Source organism: Ruditapes philippinarum, unplaced genomic scaffold, assembly GCF_026571515.1.
Source record: "Ruditapes philippinarum isolate M1 unplaced genomic scaffold, ASM2657151v2 ctg17102_1_1_1_1, whole genome shotgun sequence".
NCBI lineage: Eukaryota > Metazoa > Mollusca > Bivalvia > Venerida > Veneridae > Ruditapes > Ruditapes philippinarum.
Window position 1 is genome coordinate 1 of NW_026859001.1, and position 16,715 is coordinate 16,715.

A 16,715-nucleotide genomic window follows, 5' to 3' on the forward strand; every position below is an offset into this window, starting at 1 on the left:
TTGAAGTTGATGATGTGTGTGTCTCACCTCCTGCCTAAAATGAACATTTTAATAGCAAAAGAACTTTTATTGTAAAAAAGTTATAAATATTTTTTTATAATCCAACTAGAAAAATTTTATCTTCCTGTTTTGATAATCACCACTGACCAGTTCATCCATGGTCTGACCATGAATGATATATGATTTTGTAAGACATTTTTTATTATGCGCAATAGTGCCACATTTACTAAACTCAGTATTTCAATAACGAATACCTTATGGCAGATTTTAAGTTGAGGTCAGTGGTTGTTACCAAACTTTTAGATTGTATAAAGATAAAATAAGTATGTTTAAATGATTTTGTACATTTACAAGGAGACACCCATTTAGGGTTTAGTAAAGTAATGAGATTTTATTCTTCCATTTTAATATTAACAACCCTATTGTAATTACTCATACAGTTATGTTGTAGGTATAAATATTAGTACATTTTAATTATATTAAGTATAACATTCAATGCTTGGAATATGCTGTTTTACTTATAAATGTCTTAGAGATATTATGATGTGTTTATATTAACATGTAAATGGGTATAATTATGTAAATAAGGGAGATAAATCTACAGTATATATTATAGATCTCTGTAATGTGGACTGTGGAGTTGCCCCTCTTATAAACCAGAAAAGTATGTTATAATTCTTAAAAGAATGGCTGTACAATTTACTGTATGTATATTGTTTTAATTGTATATGTATGTATAGATCAGACTATAATAAAGAATAAATATATATGTCTAAAAAAAAATGGTTCTTCCAACTGCAAAAACGTTCCTGGATCTTATACATGTACTGGTAAGGCACGATGAATAAAGCAGATTCACGCAAAACAAACAAATATTCTCTATGTAATTTTGTTATCAGGGATGTTAAATATGACATTTCTTCTATTGTAATTTCAACAAACAAAAATCATCACAAATAATGATAATTTATTAAATTGTATCATAGTTTGGGGACATTTCTATTGAAAATATGTCAGAGTTAAATCGTATAATTACCCATAAATCTACAATGCGTTCACTGGAATGCAGGTATCCAGTTTCCGCTTTGACTGTTGACTGGCTACATGGATGTCAGATGCTCGTACATTGCTTACATTTTTCTTGGGTTTTGATATTGTGACGACTTGAAAAGTGTTTTATTGTTGACTAAGATACAATAGAGAAATAATATATGACATAGCTTGGTATTTCGATGTTCTTTCTATTACATAAGGTGGCTGATTTGTTCCATGTCCTATTTTCGCTCCGAAGGCGCCGGACGAAAAGTGGCGACTTAGTGGTAATATAATGTTTTCGCCTTTTCGCCTTGCGAAACAAATGTACGATAAATTGGTCACTTTGCCGTATTTTTTGACTGGCAGCTCGGGGAAGGGAAAATACAACATGACACAAATCAGCCATCATATTTACATAATATCATTATCATAGTAAGAGATCAAGATTGTGATTAGAAACTGACTACATGTAATAGGTTAATCAATACTGGTTAAATTGTTAAGGAACTTTGACTAGTTTTCCTATTTTCGTCTTTTTTTCTATTTTTACAGGCAGTTCTGACACTGGTAACGTGTATGTTATCATAGGAGCGGTTGTAGGCTCAGTGTGTTTACTCGTATGTCTCGTGGTTGGTCTTCTAGTTATTATAAGGTAATTTTCTCAAATTGGTAAATGTAATGTTATATCTGAGCGATCCGTGAAATATGCATTCAGTATAAATGCATGTATTATAAAATTATATCAATAATATTTAAAAATCTCACTTTGTTTTGCTTATCATAAGTTTGTTCAGCGTAACTGTCTGCTGATACCATACAATCAGACAGATTGCAAGCTTATTTATCAGGCCATTTCGATTACATGTTTTTAAGCAATTTTAATATTTTATATCAACCATTTGAATGCAGGGCAGTTTTGTCTCATCAAAAAAAGAGATTTGCAGACATCACTTGTTTTGTCTTGATTGACATGTCGGAGTTTGCTGAAAAGCTAAATGTATATCAAGTTTATTTGCTGAATAGGTAGTTAGAATACATATAAATATACATATATAACAAAGTTTAAATTGATGTATATGTACTTAAATATATATTGTAGGAAATCCCGGAAGTGTACAACCTCAGTCGCTAGTCAACATCATCAGGAAGACAGGGAACAAGAGCATCATTAACAGTGAAGCAGGGACAACTGTAAACAATATCTAAATGAAGAACATCAATAACTCAAATAAAGTATTATTATAAACAGTACTGAAGAAAAAAATTCTGAAGAAGAAGCGTTATAATCAGAGTAGCATTTTAAAACAAACATAATAACAGAGTAATTAGATAAGATATGACAATGGTGACAATATCAAAATCTGAAAATTAGTGACCGACCACTGCATCACATTTTGAACTTTTGTATATTTTAAAAGAAAATGGATTTATGAGTTCATCAAAATTCTGCTCTTTAAACATTTTTAATGACACAAGATATTCATAAACGAACACTATTAAGTGTTGAGAATTGTGTACCGCATAAGCCGGTGCTAGGGGGCGTGAGGGTTTTTGCACGTATTCATTATCCCTCATGTACAGACTCAATAAAACCGAGTCTGCAATTCTCCTGTAATTTTGTTGTGATAAATGCTTCCAAGGGGTCACTTTGTTTCCCGATTTTTATACTTTTCATTACAATGCATACATTTCAAAATAAGATTCTTTAAACCTGCTTTTATTGCGAGATATAGTCTGTCATGAATTAGAAAAAGTTCTTTCAAAGTGTTAAACATTGTACATGTACTAGGTGGCCATGGTGTCAGAACTTATGAACAGATGAATATGAAGTGTGTCTTCAAGTTCCCTGATCATACTATGTATCGTCTGATTTTATTGAATACATAATAGCACTCATTTAAATATTCGGTCACACTTTGGTTCTGTCCGTGTAGTTTACGAAACTAATGTTTTGAAAAGTCCCACTTGCTTAATATACATGCCACATCCGAAATAACACAGTTGGTTAAGTGATTACCTAATATATAAGAGGTCTGTGGCCCTGATTTAGATCTATTATTTGTTTACATTTGTAGTGCATTTAAATGAAAATGGCCAAATGCTTGCAAAAGTGTCCCCACAGATATGAAACAACTTAGAGGCACTATTTTGTCTCGATTTGTATTGTATTGTATTTTATGGTATTGAAATGACATTTATTGATTTTAATCCGAATGAATTTTAAATAATATCTCTTAAGCCATGTTGTTTCCAAAGAATATAGACTTTACCAAACTAAGTGCAACATAATTATATCAAAACAAAAAAACGAACAACATAAACAAACATCTCAGCTAAAATATTAATATTAAAATAAATAGACCAACGTGGTCTCAATCTTACAACACGTAGGACAAATATTTATATATGATAAACCCGTAGTTTACTCTATAGCGCTAAAACGCACATCTTGCTGCGTATATCACACAAAAAGTACCGACAATCTATCGAAGATTAATATATTTAATATATTGTGTGCATTTACAGTGAAATCAGCAGGCAATTGACAAGTTAATAAAATCAAATAATTTGTTTTCTTAAAATTATACGAGATCAAAGTAACAATATTAAAAATCTTAATGTTCCAATGTTTAATGTCATAACAAAATTGGAAATTTACTTCTTCAGTTTTAAGTAAGCAAAATACATATGTAAATCTACATATCGTATAGTATAAATCTATATATTTAGTTCTTTACGATCACTACATCGTTACACGCGCTTCATCACGAAATCATCACCGGCGACATTTAAAATTCATTTTTTTTTTCAATTTAAACATGGATAGATATACAAATTTGAATATACAATTAGATGTTTTATAATCTTGGTTACTTTGCATTTGTGTGTGTAATTGCGTTTATTTATACTCGCCACTGGGGCGAGTCCTCCAGGAAAGTATTATTGAAGGATAGTGCAATTACAGATACAGAAAGATGTCCCAATTCCAGAAACTTCTCCTGGTTCTTTAGTGTGCCAAGTGTTTAAGCACCCATACACGGGACCCCGATTTAAAGTCTCATCCGAAAGACTGATTAGTAATTTTAGTTGGCCAGCCCGGAAAACGAACCCACAATGTCAAGATTACAAGTTTCGCGCTCTAACCAATTGAGCAATGCGGGATGGCTTGTTACTTTGCATGAGCGACTTACCCATTAAATTGTGGTTAGGTGTGGTTGAGGCGGGAATCTAAAACGGTACAACCAATTGTTGATTTAAAGTGCAATAATACACATCGTTTGAGAGCCAAAACAATAACTGATATGACTATGATCTGGCTAGACACAAAAGTTAATCACATACACTTTGACAAAGGGTCATTACAGGCAGGGTCCATTTATAAGTGTGTTACTTTCTTAAGGGTCGAAATAGATCTTTAACTTGGTGGACTCAAATGACTTAGGGTCCGAAATAAGTCTTTTAATGACTTAGGGGCCGAAATAGGTCTTTAAATGACTTTGGACCCCAAAGAAATAGGTCTTTAACTTAGATGTCTCAAAAATACACATTTAGGACTGGGTAGTTATACACAGACTTCAAATATATTTGGTTTCCATACCTGTGAAATAAGATAAAACAGTATCCAAGCAAACGAAACTATCATTCTTACACATTTTTCATAACTATTGTACATTATTGTATAAAAAGATCAATGTGGTTGTATCTATACAGGAAACGGTAATTTACGTTTTGACGTAAAAGGGCCTTTTAAAAACACCTATATATTAATATGTTTATTAGCTAAATAGATGTCTTATCTTTGTTTCATACTGAGATACTGTAAATATAACGTAAATAAAGAAATATTCTCATATCAATTATTATGATTAAACACGTATCACAAAATAAAATTACATTTGACTTTAATGATGTCATTGGAAGGGTGATCGAATGAATAAAAGGTTTCGAAACACAACTTGGGCAAATTTGTTTGAAAAATAATATTCATTTGACGGAAGATAGATCAAAGACACAATGAAAGTATTTTATGTGGCAGGATTTTATTTACTATTGAAGGTAAAGTTCAGTTCTTATAAGCAATAATAACTTCTTGTCAAATTATTTACTAGAATGTGCACAGAAACAAAATTTGCAAAAAAAAACACACACAAAAAACAACACAATTACGGTGTTGTTTTACCACATGGTCGCGTTTTAAACACCTATGTACGACTACAAAATACCATGCGCCTGAAAAAAAAAACGTTCCGATCGATATGCAATTTTTCTTTCATAAACGTTAACTCTAATTAGTACATTGATGTTCCATATATTCGACGTTACGATACGAATATTTCAATTTCATCGCATCTGTTGAGCACCCATCAGTTTTTCATTCACATTTTTTTTTGTCATGGAACAATATAAGTAAAGAACATGCGTTGTCTTAACTGCACATAGTATAAGATTCGAGCTTCAATTTATTTTAAGTTAACTTGCATACGAGACTCAGAAAGATATTTAACATTTTAAAATTAAAAAACTCGAAAATACTCGAAAATGAATGTTCAAGTTATTTACTTTATTTTCACAACGCGGTGTTGGATCTGATAAAATGAAATTAATATTTTCTTTTAAAGCGTTAGATCTACTTATTTGAATTTGACAATTTTAAGAATAAATGCTTTGAATCCATCCATATTATTTCAAATACTCAAGAGGGTAAGTATTTCCTAACAAGATACCGGTAGTAACCAACAAATTTGACAATTAAATTAATGTCTATATTACTGAATAAACCATTCGCTATTTTACCTTTTTACTACGTAAGGACTTCGCGATTGTCTATTGGTTCTCAATTATCTTAATGTTATGAAAGAAACCTTTTTATGTATTGTTTGGTATTAAGATATCATTTACTTGATGAGTATAATAAATGTTTGACAACGACTTCTTTTATTTTGTCTAGGTAACAACTTCATACGTCACCACACCAATTACAACACCATCTTTTGACATCACTAGTTGCGGAAATATTACTTGCTTTAACGATGGTATATGTCGTAACAGAAGCCATGGGGAACAGTTTTGCGTGTGCCACCGTGGATATAAAGTGATTAAATGTTGAGAATAATTGAGATTAAGTTAAATATGTTGCAGAGCATTCTGTCGCTATGATATGTAAATTTCCTTGTTAATTTGTCTTCCTTGTAGTTCATTTAGTTGCTGTAAAAGCATACATATATTTTTTTCATTAAACAAATGTAAAATATAAAATATCGAGAAATAAAATAAGGATAGTAGATTCTTAAGTAAATAATTTATTGAGAACTAATTATATTTTGTTTGTGTGTGTCTGAAAAGAAAACAAGCACATCCTTTCAACGATATACACATTTTGTTAATTATTATTTCCTTACATAAAGATTTCAGGCGATGTCTTCTCGTTTCAGGGATACAATTGTAGTGAAGATGAAGATGAATGCAATTTTGGAGACCCGTGTTTTCACCGCGGACGGTGCCAAAATTATATCGGAAGCTACAAGTATGACTTGACCCTTGTGATATATTTATTACCGTTGTCATAGAAGATTTTATCCGTTTTCCTGTTTTTGTTATTCACCTCAAACACATGTGAGCCGCGTCACGACAAAACCAACATAATGGGTTTGCGACCAGCATGGATTCAGACCAGCCTGCGCATCCAGGCAGTCTGATCAGGATCCATGCTGTTCGCTTACAGACCCTATAACAAGTAGAGAAACTGATAGCGAACAGCATGGATCCTGATCAGACTGCGCGGATGCGCAGGCTGGTCTGGATCCATGCTGGTTGCAAACCCATTATGTTGGTTTTGTCGTGACGCGGCTAATTTATATTTGTTATGAATAGAATAACAAAATTGCATGGTAAAGGTATATTCATAAAAAGGAAACAGATACAAAAAGGTAGATAGTTAGATACTTTTTTTTCTTATATATGATGGAATGTGTGACTCATGTATTTTTTTTATTTTAGATGTGTGTGTTTAAGTGGTTGGTTTGGCGAGGAAGATCATTGCAATATAAAGGACAATTTAACCACTGTACGTGAATGCGACAAAGGATGGTTTGGGGAATGGTGTCAGGATCAGTGTCTTAATGAGTATGGTCATTCTTAAAGTTCAATAGATCATCCCTCAAAGTGTAACAAATTTATGCTAACAAATATATATGTGGATATGGCATTTAATAAGATTGAATATATCTTCTTATTCCTCATCAAATCAAATCATCAAATAAATATTTTTCTCAGTGCATCATATATGAGGTAAATGCTTTAAAGTCCAATGTTTATTATTACGTTTATTTAACTTTATAAAGAAGTTCTAGTTGTTTAAATATGTCTTCATTACTAGATATTGTTCTTTTTTAAGTACAATGTGCCGATCAAACGAGTTTTTTGCACCTTTCGTAATACCGGTAAGCTATTACTAAAACTGTTAAACGTTTACATTAAACCATCATTTATGTATAACTTATCTAAACACAATAACAAGTACATTATTATGAAAACTACATGTATTTAAATAAAAAGTCATAAACATGCAATAAGGTCAGAACATGAATTCAAATATGATTTAAAAGTAGCATTGCTTAATTTATTATTTATTCCCCACTCCCTCCCAACACACACACACTTTGTCATAAGTACTATGGCTCTAAGACGAAAATAGCACTATTATAGGGTCATAAATATTTAGATATTTTTAGTATATACTGCACCGATGTACCAGTAAAGAGAACAGAATACAAGAATGTTATATTGTACATTTTTTTACTAGTATAGTTTTATAAATTTCACATTAACAATAATGATTGAACTAGTTTCTTGTAATCCTTTATTTAGGTTTAGTTTCAACAAGTGGTCATCAATGCCGTTGTGCTCCTGGATGGTTTGGTAGAAATTGTACTATTGACAAAGATGAGTGCAGAACACACCCATGTCCAAAAACTGCGACATGTATTAATACACCGGGTTCGTTTGATTGTCACTGCCTTTCTGCTTGGAAGGGAGTTAACTGTAATATTGATGTGGACGAGTGTTTGACAAATCCTTGTAAACATTCATCAAATTGCACGAATACACTAGGGAGTTACAACTGCACATGCGCAGAAGGATGGACGGGAGATAACTGTGAAGGAGATATTGACGAGTGCGCAATGAATCCATGTAATGGTTCTACCAACTGCGAAAACGTCCCTGGATCTTATACATGTTCAGGTTATGACCTATGTGTTACATTTGTATATACCTTAGTAGTATTTCTAATTTTCTATAATTATTTTACCGTTTAAGGTGGAAAAACTTGAATGATGTGTTTGAAAATTATCAATGTTTCTTTAATATCTATCTCAAATTTTACAAACAATAAATTGTTTATACTGAAAATCTACAAAATTAAAATATTCGTAGTGGCATCTGCCATAATAAATAGAGATATTTTCTGCGTAAACTTGTGTGTTTACTTTATTTATTTTTTGCTCGGAATAATTCATAAAATGGTAGGCCTATTTAATCATTTTCTTAAAAAGAAATTCGACCTTCTCCGGTCTTCAACGGTCACCAGTTTCCAAAGACCTTCTTCTATATTGATCGTTTATTCAATTGTCAACTATATTCCTGATACAAACGTTTATTTATCCCCCCCACCCCCAAATAATGTTGAAAATAGTTAAATGAAATATCTTTATATCATTAAAATGTTCACCGCAGGAAACCATTTTACTTGTATAACTATTATAAGCTGTTTATATATAGACCGGTTTACAGGAATGTGTAAAAGTAACGCAGAATTGTGCAATTTAGTGGCTAAAACGAGCACCGCGATAAGTAAATGGACTAATATTCTTTATTGAACATCAAATTGAAAGAAATGAGTTAGTGCATACGGTTGCTAACAACCTCATCAAAAATATTCCCATGATAATGTTTATTTTTCAAGATTATTCGTAAAAATGACGACCTGACTAGCATATTGATGGCGATTTTAAGTTTCGTGGATATCTCTAAATACAATAACGAACATATAACTTTATGATTTTTTTTATATTCGGTGTACCTGAGACATTTCCAACCTACGCGTGTCATATTACATTATATTTAGCAGATAAAAAGTAATTGAAAGCATTTGTACGAGATAACGCCGAATTCGTGAATGAAGCACTGAAGCAACGGCGGTTATCTCTCATTAAAAGTAGCTAAATCCTAATTTTACCAGCTTCCTTCTTCTGTTATACGACACTTGTAGTTTGACAAATGTCTTGGGTATATAGAATATGAAAAAAAAAAGGTTTTAAATGTTATAAATGTACATATTTAATTGACGAAACACAAAAGACACCTTCAAAACGGTAATAAGGTTGTCTTTCTCACGAATGATCTAAGAAAGTAAAAAAATTCCTGAAAAAAAATGTAATGCTGGTTTAAGTATAATGTAGTAGCAGCCGTATGCGCTAATTCATTTCTTTAAATTTGATTTAGATAAAATATTTTGTTTCGTTTACTTACTGTGTTGTGCGTTTTGGCAATAGCGTTGCACAGATTCGGCGTTACTTTTACGATAATTGCACATTCCTGCGTTACTGGATATATATGATGAATAACATCTAACAAATCCAAAAAAGAAAAAGAAACTGTTACTTAAGCTACACATATACTGTTATCTTTTTTACAAAATCAATACAAAAAGCATTATTATAGCATGTAAATATGAAGAAACTATAGATAAGTAAATTATAAGAAAGAAGAATATATGTAACTAATATGTTCAAAATGCGTCTTCTGTTACAGAAATTACCGACACCGGAAGCGTGTATGTTGTCATTGGATCTGTTGTAGGCTCAGTGTTGATGCTGGGATGCCTCATCGTTGTTCTTATTGTTATCAAAAGGTAATTTACTCAAGTTTATATTGTTTTTAAAAACCTATAAACTGTAAAATATAGATTGGTATCATAAAAGTGCTGTGCATCTGAATGTTATATTTCTCTTGCCGATTAATTGTTTTTTAGCCGGTCATGTCATATCTTGTCTTGTCAAGAGAGTTATCAATTATGTTGAAGACAAATTTTAAATAATTTGCAATTATTTTTTCTTTCATTTATTGTAGGAAGTGTAAACGTAGTGCTTTAGTAGACAATGAACATCATGCAGGTGACCAAACATAACAATAGCAGAAACAGAGTAACAGTGAAATCAGAAAATAGAAGGAAAATAAAAACATTAAGTGTACAGTTGTCAGCTGAAATCAAATCAATTGACTGTCGTATTTTGATTTTTTACCTTTATAATGAATCGCACAATATAAATATTCCCACTGAGGTGTGATTTATTTGAAAAAAATATATTGTTATTGTAATTTATTGTATCCTGTTAAATTGCAATCGTCTTGATTAGCTTCAAGTGATACACTTTTGCTGGGTAGATTTTCTGCGGATTGTCTTTACAAAATACATATGCATTAACTGTACATTCTGTCAATACATTCTAAGGTTAATGACTTGCCAGTGTGTGATATTCTGATGTATTATACTATGTTTGTATTGCCATGAGCCTACACTGTGATATGGATTCCAATTATACACAATTAACAAGAGCAATACAACGCATATATAGCACACTTACTCCTGTAAACTTCGTTACGAATATCTAAAGAAAATATTCCTTACTAATAGGCTATACACCAGGTAATTGAAACGTTCTTAGTGTTATCTCCATCTGTACGCGTGTATCATATTAGTTACAAGTAAAATGGTTTCCTGCGGTGAACATTTTAATGATATAAAGATATTTCATATAACTAAATTATTTTCAACATTTTTTTTTTTTTTTTTTTTTTTGGGGGGGGGGGGGGGGGGGGTAATAAATAAACGTTTGTATCAGGAATATAGTTGACAATTGAATAAACGATCAATATAGAAGGTTTTTGGAAACAGGTGACCCTTGAAGACCGGAGAAGGTCGAACATAAAACAATTATTTCTTTTTTAAGAAAATGATTAAATAGGCCTACCATTTTATGAATAATTCCAAGCAAAAAATAAATTAAGTAAAAACACAAGTTTACGCAGAAATTATCTCTATTTATTATGGCAGATTCCCCTACGAATATTTTAATTTTGTAAATTTTCAGTATAAACAATTCATTGTTTGTAAAATTTGAGATAGATATTAAAGAAATATTGATCATTTTCAAACACATCATTTAAGTTTTTCCACCTTAAACGGTAAAAATAATTATAGAAAATTAGAAATATCACGTTATAGTTTTTTTGTTCTTAATAAGTTGTAATTCGGACTAATTCCCTATGTACAGATAAATCCGTAACGTACCGGCAAACGGTATTTAGTTAGGTTTTCGAAAAGGTCATTTAACCAATCATGTACGGTTTACAGATCACGTGCTCCTCCATGTACCGAAAACAGGTCACGTGCTCCTCCATGCCTCAAAAGTTAAACGCGTACCAATACCCTGCGCAGGGAATAAAGATTCTTGACAGGTTATATGGCCCTATATAAACGGTTGTTTGTAAATATAACCCGAGCCGTTAGGCGAGGGTTATATTGCAAACAGCCGTTTATATACGGCCATATATCCTGTCAACAATCTTTATAACGAATTTATAATACATCACGCATCATTTTTTAGAGAAAAAAGTAAGATTTCTTCATGAATCGACAGTAGCCGTGTATATAAAACTATATAAACGTCACGATTATCCAATGAAAAGCGACGTTACAAACATGCAGTATTATAAACTTCATTTAACGTCTAATTAGTGAATGGTCATAAATGGTAATATATATTTTTATATGTAAATACTCGATAATATCTTTAAGTAAAAAGAAAAATGTCTTGAGATATGATTTTAATCAGTAAATTGCAATGTTTAGTTTACGTGGGATTCAAACGCACGACTATAAATAGATTGTGATTTCAAATAAGTAATCAAACCACTCAGTCTTGCAAACCCAAATGCTATTTTTCCGTCTATAGGTACAGTCACTCTGTTTTTATGTCAATCCCATAAGGCAAATGTAAACGTCTTAACCTAAAGTTCATTACTATAAGGCTTTTTTCCTGCTATTTAACAGAAATATTAGGATAAGGAAATAAAAATACGAAATATACATCAATTAAATGATATAATATCTGGTTTGCATTTATTATATTTTTTGTTGTTGATGTTGTTTTTTTTTGTTGTTGTTGTTCTTGTGTGTTTTTTCCTTGATGTTGCTTTCAGAAATTCAGCAACATAAGATGGTGTTTAGATTAACCTTTTGACCTTAATTAAATGGTACAGATAATTAATCACATATACATTATTTACGTTGTACAACGTTTACAACGTTTGCAAGTCGTTCGTTACGCTTAGTAACTTTTAATTAAATTCATAACATTTATGTACACATGAATAAAGCAAAAACAGCAGCAACAAGATTTAACGCTTAGACAATAAAATATTGGGAAAAGGACATCTGGGACTGTATGACATTTAATGTTAGATTCTTGGAGTTTATAAGAAGTGTAGGTATGCAGATTTGAGACAAGTAAGTGACAACGTTTATAACAACTGTAACTGATAAATCAGTCTGATTTTTTTTCGATTTTTTTCTCAAGCGTTAACAACACCAAAGTGCTTTACATAATGATATACATGCAAAACATTTTGCAACATTCACCTTTTAAATATAACTACATATTGTATCATAGTTTGGGGACCTTTCTGTTGAAAACGTGTCAGAGTTAATTCGTATACATATACATGCACAGTGCGTTACCTGGAGAGCAGGTATTAGTTATCCGCACTCCAGAGCATGCCCATTGATTGGCTCATTTTTGCTGGGGTTTACATATTGTGACGGAAGAGAAAGGGAAAGCGACAGAAATATCATATTCAGATGCTAGTTCATTGGTTACTTTTTTCCCGGGGTTTCATATTGTGACAACAGGGAACGTGTTTTTATGTTTGACTATGATACAAAAGAGAAAGAACATCAAAACACTCGGCAATCTGATTAATATTCGGGGGCTACGCCCCCTCGTACAAATCAGAGGATGCTCTTTCTATTACTTATTTACAGAAATACTTTGTTGCAAATAAAAAGATTGTATACAATGCATTATTTTGCAACATTTATTTGCAAGATTTTTCAAAGCCATAAAATGGGTCAGGCCCAAATGTCACATATATATTGTTTTAGCGTATCTATTTCTAAAGTTTTGATCTGTATATTTACTATATCAAACACAATTTGATGAGAATCTCTATCCGACAATCAATATTAGATATCTGTTAGCCGTATTCAGACTTTGCAACAATATGGTGCGATTTATGCTTTTAAATCTAAGAAAAAAAAAATTAAAACATAATATGAAAATGTGATATTCCTTAATTTTCGGGTATTATAATCCTATATCCCTAAAATGATGTTTACTCATAATATTATAAGTTTATTCAGGATAAAGTAAAACCTACCCGAGACAAGAGATGGAAGGAGCTTCTAGGATTATGTTTTCAAACAAAGTGATGGCGTTGATGTTTTTGTCAGCCATTTTCCATTCCATGGGGTTTGCAACGCCTGGTTGGTTGTTTATGAAGGTATTTTCTAACATTTTTATTGTGAGCAATACATGCTGGCGAATATTCCATGAGAAACGGTGGATATATTGAATGCTATTGTCATAATATACGAGTATAACTTTTTTCATTTTGTGTCAAATATCGGGCTGAAGTTGATTGCTTGAATATCAATAGAAAATACAATGTATTCTGAATAAAACAATGCAGAAAATGTTTCTTCAGGCATTTTTTTATATTTTGTTTATAAACCCATTTCAGCTAAGCAACGGCACCATTCATACTGGTTTATGGTACGGGGTGCATTGTGATAGCAGTTCTTGCTCTACTAATACCATTTGGAACCTTGACCAATCACATTTTAAGTTCAAAGGTACGTCGTGAAATTTCGTATATATGATATGATATTGATATTGTTTACATTTCACTTTATCAGCATGCGCACCTTAAATCATTTCAGCGGCACGACCCTAATGTGACGCAATAATTATCAGTATAAGTTTTAATGTACCATTCTCTTGAGGAAATATATATATATATATATATATATATATATATATATATATATATATATATATCTTTTATTAAGTAGTAAGCCATTTATGGCCCATGTACATGCAGCAATATAACATTCAATGTTGAAAACAATATGTAATTATATAGGTGTTAACAATATTGTACTGGATATACATATAGGTAATCATATATCAATGACAGATTTATTTCTACATTTCATTTCTATACTAACATACATGTAGGGAGAGACAAAGCGTCTATTTATAGGAAACATGTAAACATAGTTAACATAGTTAGTATAATATTATAACCACATGTGTGCATTTCTTTTTTTTTAACATTTAAACATATAACTAAATTGTTGATAGCAGCAATGTTCTTTTTTCAAATGCATTGTAAGTATAAGCTGCTAACTTCTTTATGTCGACTACATTTGTGGTATTAATCAACTCTACAATTTAATATAATTTGGATGAACCCCAGTAATTTCTATTTATATACTGACGCCTGAGATCAGCGTAAAGTGTACACTCAATAATAAAATGAAATTTCATCCTCTAGTACATTGCAAAATTTACACTTTCTTTGTTCAATTGGTGTGCTTATAGGTTTTCTCCATCTACCTGTTTCAATTTCTAACCTATGGGATGACATTCTCAATCTAGACATTGCCTTTCTATATTTTTCTACATTTAAAACATTTAAGTAATTCTGAAAATTAAAACTAGAAATTGTTCTGTAAAATAATGCTTCTTGATGATTCCTGTAAACTTGCATTCCAGTCCTGTTGGTATGTATCGTACAATCGTGTCTTTAAAATATTCAAAAATATATTGACATCACCAACTCCTTGGTTTAACCAAACATCATAAAATCCTAATCTAGATAATAACCTTTTTACATTGTATACCCAACCTATATGATTAGGATGGGATTCAAGATCACTTTTTAAAACATTGTACATTTTCTTTGCATATTTAACATCATCACTTTGACATAAATTTAACCAGTACCGTATTATATGTAAATATCTATGAGTAATATAAGAGACTCTTCCGGTTTCACCATAAACAAATGCATCTTGACAACTTATTTGAACACCTAATAATCTTTTGCAAAAACTAAGATGCGCTCTTTCTATATGAGTAGCTTTGTGAAATCCCCATACTTCAGGACAATAATTCATTACAGGCGTGACTAATTTATCATACAAATTTAACATATGTTTTAGGTGTGATTGGTGTAAACTTATACAAATATTTATCAAGTTGAAAAGTTGCTTTCAAGCTTGGGCCTGCTAAACATTTTGTCCATTTCATTAAAAACACTCCCTGTCGTAAATATAACACCCAGATATTTAAACTTGCTAACAATTTCTATATTTTCATCATTATAAGTGAATACTAAATTTTCAGGAAGACGTCCAGCTTTTCTAAAAATCATAATTTTTGTTTTCTTAGTATTGACAGTAAGCTTCCATTTAGTACAATATTCCTGTAACACATTTAATGAATTCTGTAAGCCATCTGCAGAATGAGAAAATAATACAATGTCATCCGCATACAATAGTAAACATAGTTTCATGGTACCAATATCAATGCCTTCTATACCTTTATTTATAAATGTATCTTCTATTTCGTTTAAAAACATGCTAAATAGGAAAGGTGATAGACATTCACCTTGACGGACCCCTAAATGACACTCAAAAACTTCACTTAAAGAGTTAAAAACTTTAACTTGTGATTTTACACACTCATACATTGACTTAATCACATTTAAAATGTTCCTCTTATTCCTAATTTAATAAGTTTGTACCAAAAATATCTCTTACCACAAAATCAAAGGCCTTTTTGAAAATCAACAAATGCACAAAAAGTTTATCTTTATTGTTTAACGTATAAGATATAAAGGCTGCTTAAAACAAAAATATTATATACTGTACTCATATTTTTTCGAAAACCGGCCTGCGCCTCTATATAAACATTATAATTTTCGGCCCATGCATTCAACCTGTTATTCAAAATTCTAGTGAACAGTTTACCTAACACACTTAATAGGGTAATACCTCTATAATTACTTGGCTCCCTTAAGTCACCACTTTTAAAAATTGGCACAATAAAACCGTCGCTCCATGCACTTGGAAAATAACCCATATTTAAACATTTATTAAATAATTGGAATAAATACGGTAGTACCGGGTAATATGTCTATACCATGCTTAAAAAATTCATTGAGTAATAGACCGGGTCCTCCACTAGCGCTGTTCTTAAGCTGTTTAACTGCTTTTACAATTTCTAAGTTACTTATCTCTGCGTCTAATTCAGAAAACATTATATATAATGTGGTGGGTTTTTTTTAACCCAGCGTCCAAGGACATGAATGGTGACATGTCTAGGGTCCGTACTCTCAGTGCCTGAAAGGGCGGATGGACCCTCATTAAGCCAATAATACATACACAATTTTTATCGTTCCAACATTACCACGTGTTTGGTGGAAATAAATTATGCATGTTTTTGAAAATATAAAGGTCAAACATCATGAATATAGAAAACGATGAATCAATA

General features: G+C 31.4%; 1 protein-coding gene and 2 long non-coding RNA genes across 4 annotated transcripts; all 3 read left to right on the top strand.

Moving 5' to 3' along the window:
• Nucleotides 1-781: 781 nt before the first annotated feature.
• Nucleotides 782-2,599, top strand: LOC132754886 (uncharacterized). Its single transcript, XR_009629140.1, has 3 exons — nt 782-830; nt 1,588-1,687; nt 2,135-2,599. It is a non-coding gene; the product is annotated as an uncharacterized LOC132754886 (long non-coding RNA).
• A 2,337-nt stretch (nt 2,600-4,936) lies between these two features.
• Nucleotides 4,937-8,272, top strand: LOC132754887 (protein jagged-1a-like). Its single transcript, XM_060745631.1, has 6 exons — nt 4,937-5,091; nt 5,984-6,127; nt 6,468-6,559; nt 7,033-7,158; nt 7,430-7,475; nt 7,903-8,272. Exons 1-6 carry the CDS (start codon nt 5,050-5,052, stop codon nt 7,906-7,908), a joined length of 456 nt encoding a protein of 151 aa, XP_060601614.1. The 5' UTR covers nt 4,937-5,049; the 3' UTR covers nt 7,909-8,272.
• Nucleotides 8,273-12,419: 4,147 nt separating this feature from the next.
• Nucleotides 12,420-14,013, top strand: LOC132754888 (uncharacterized). 2 transcript variants are annotated; one of them, XR_009629141.1, is made up of 3 exons: nt 12,420-12,604; nt 13,508-13,656; nt 13,897-14,013. It is a non-coding gene; the product is annotated as an uncharacterized LOC132754888 (long non-coding RNA). The 2 variants fall into 2 exon arrangements; XR_009629142.1 differs by having other exon boundaries at nt 12,421-12,604; nt 13,517-13,656.
• The last annotated feature ends 2,702 nt before the right edge of the window (nt 14,014-16,715 follow it).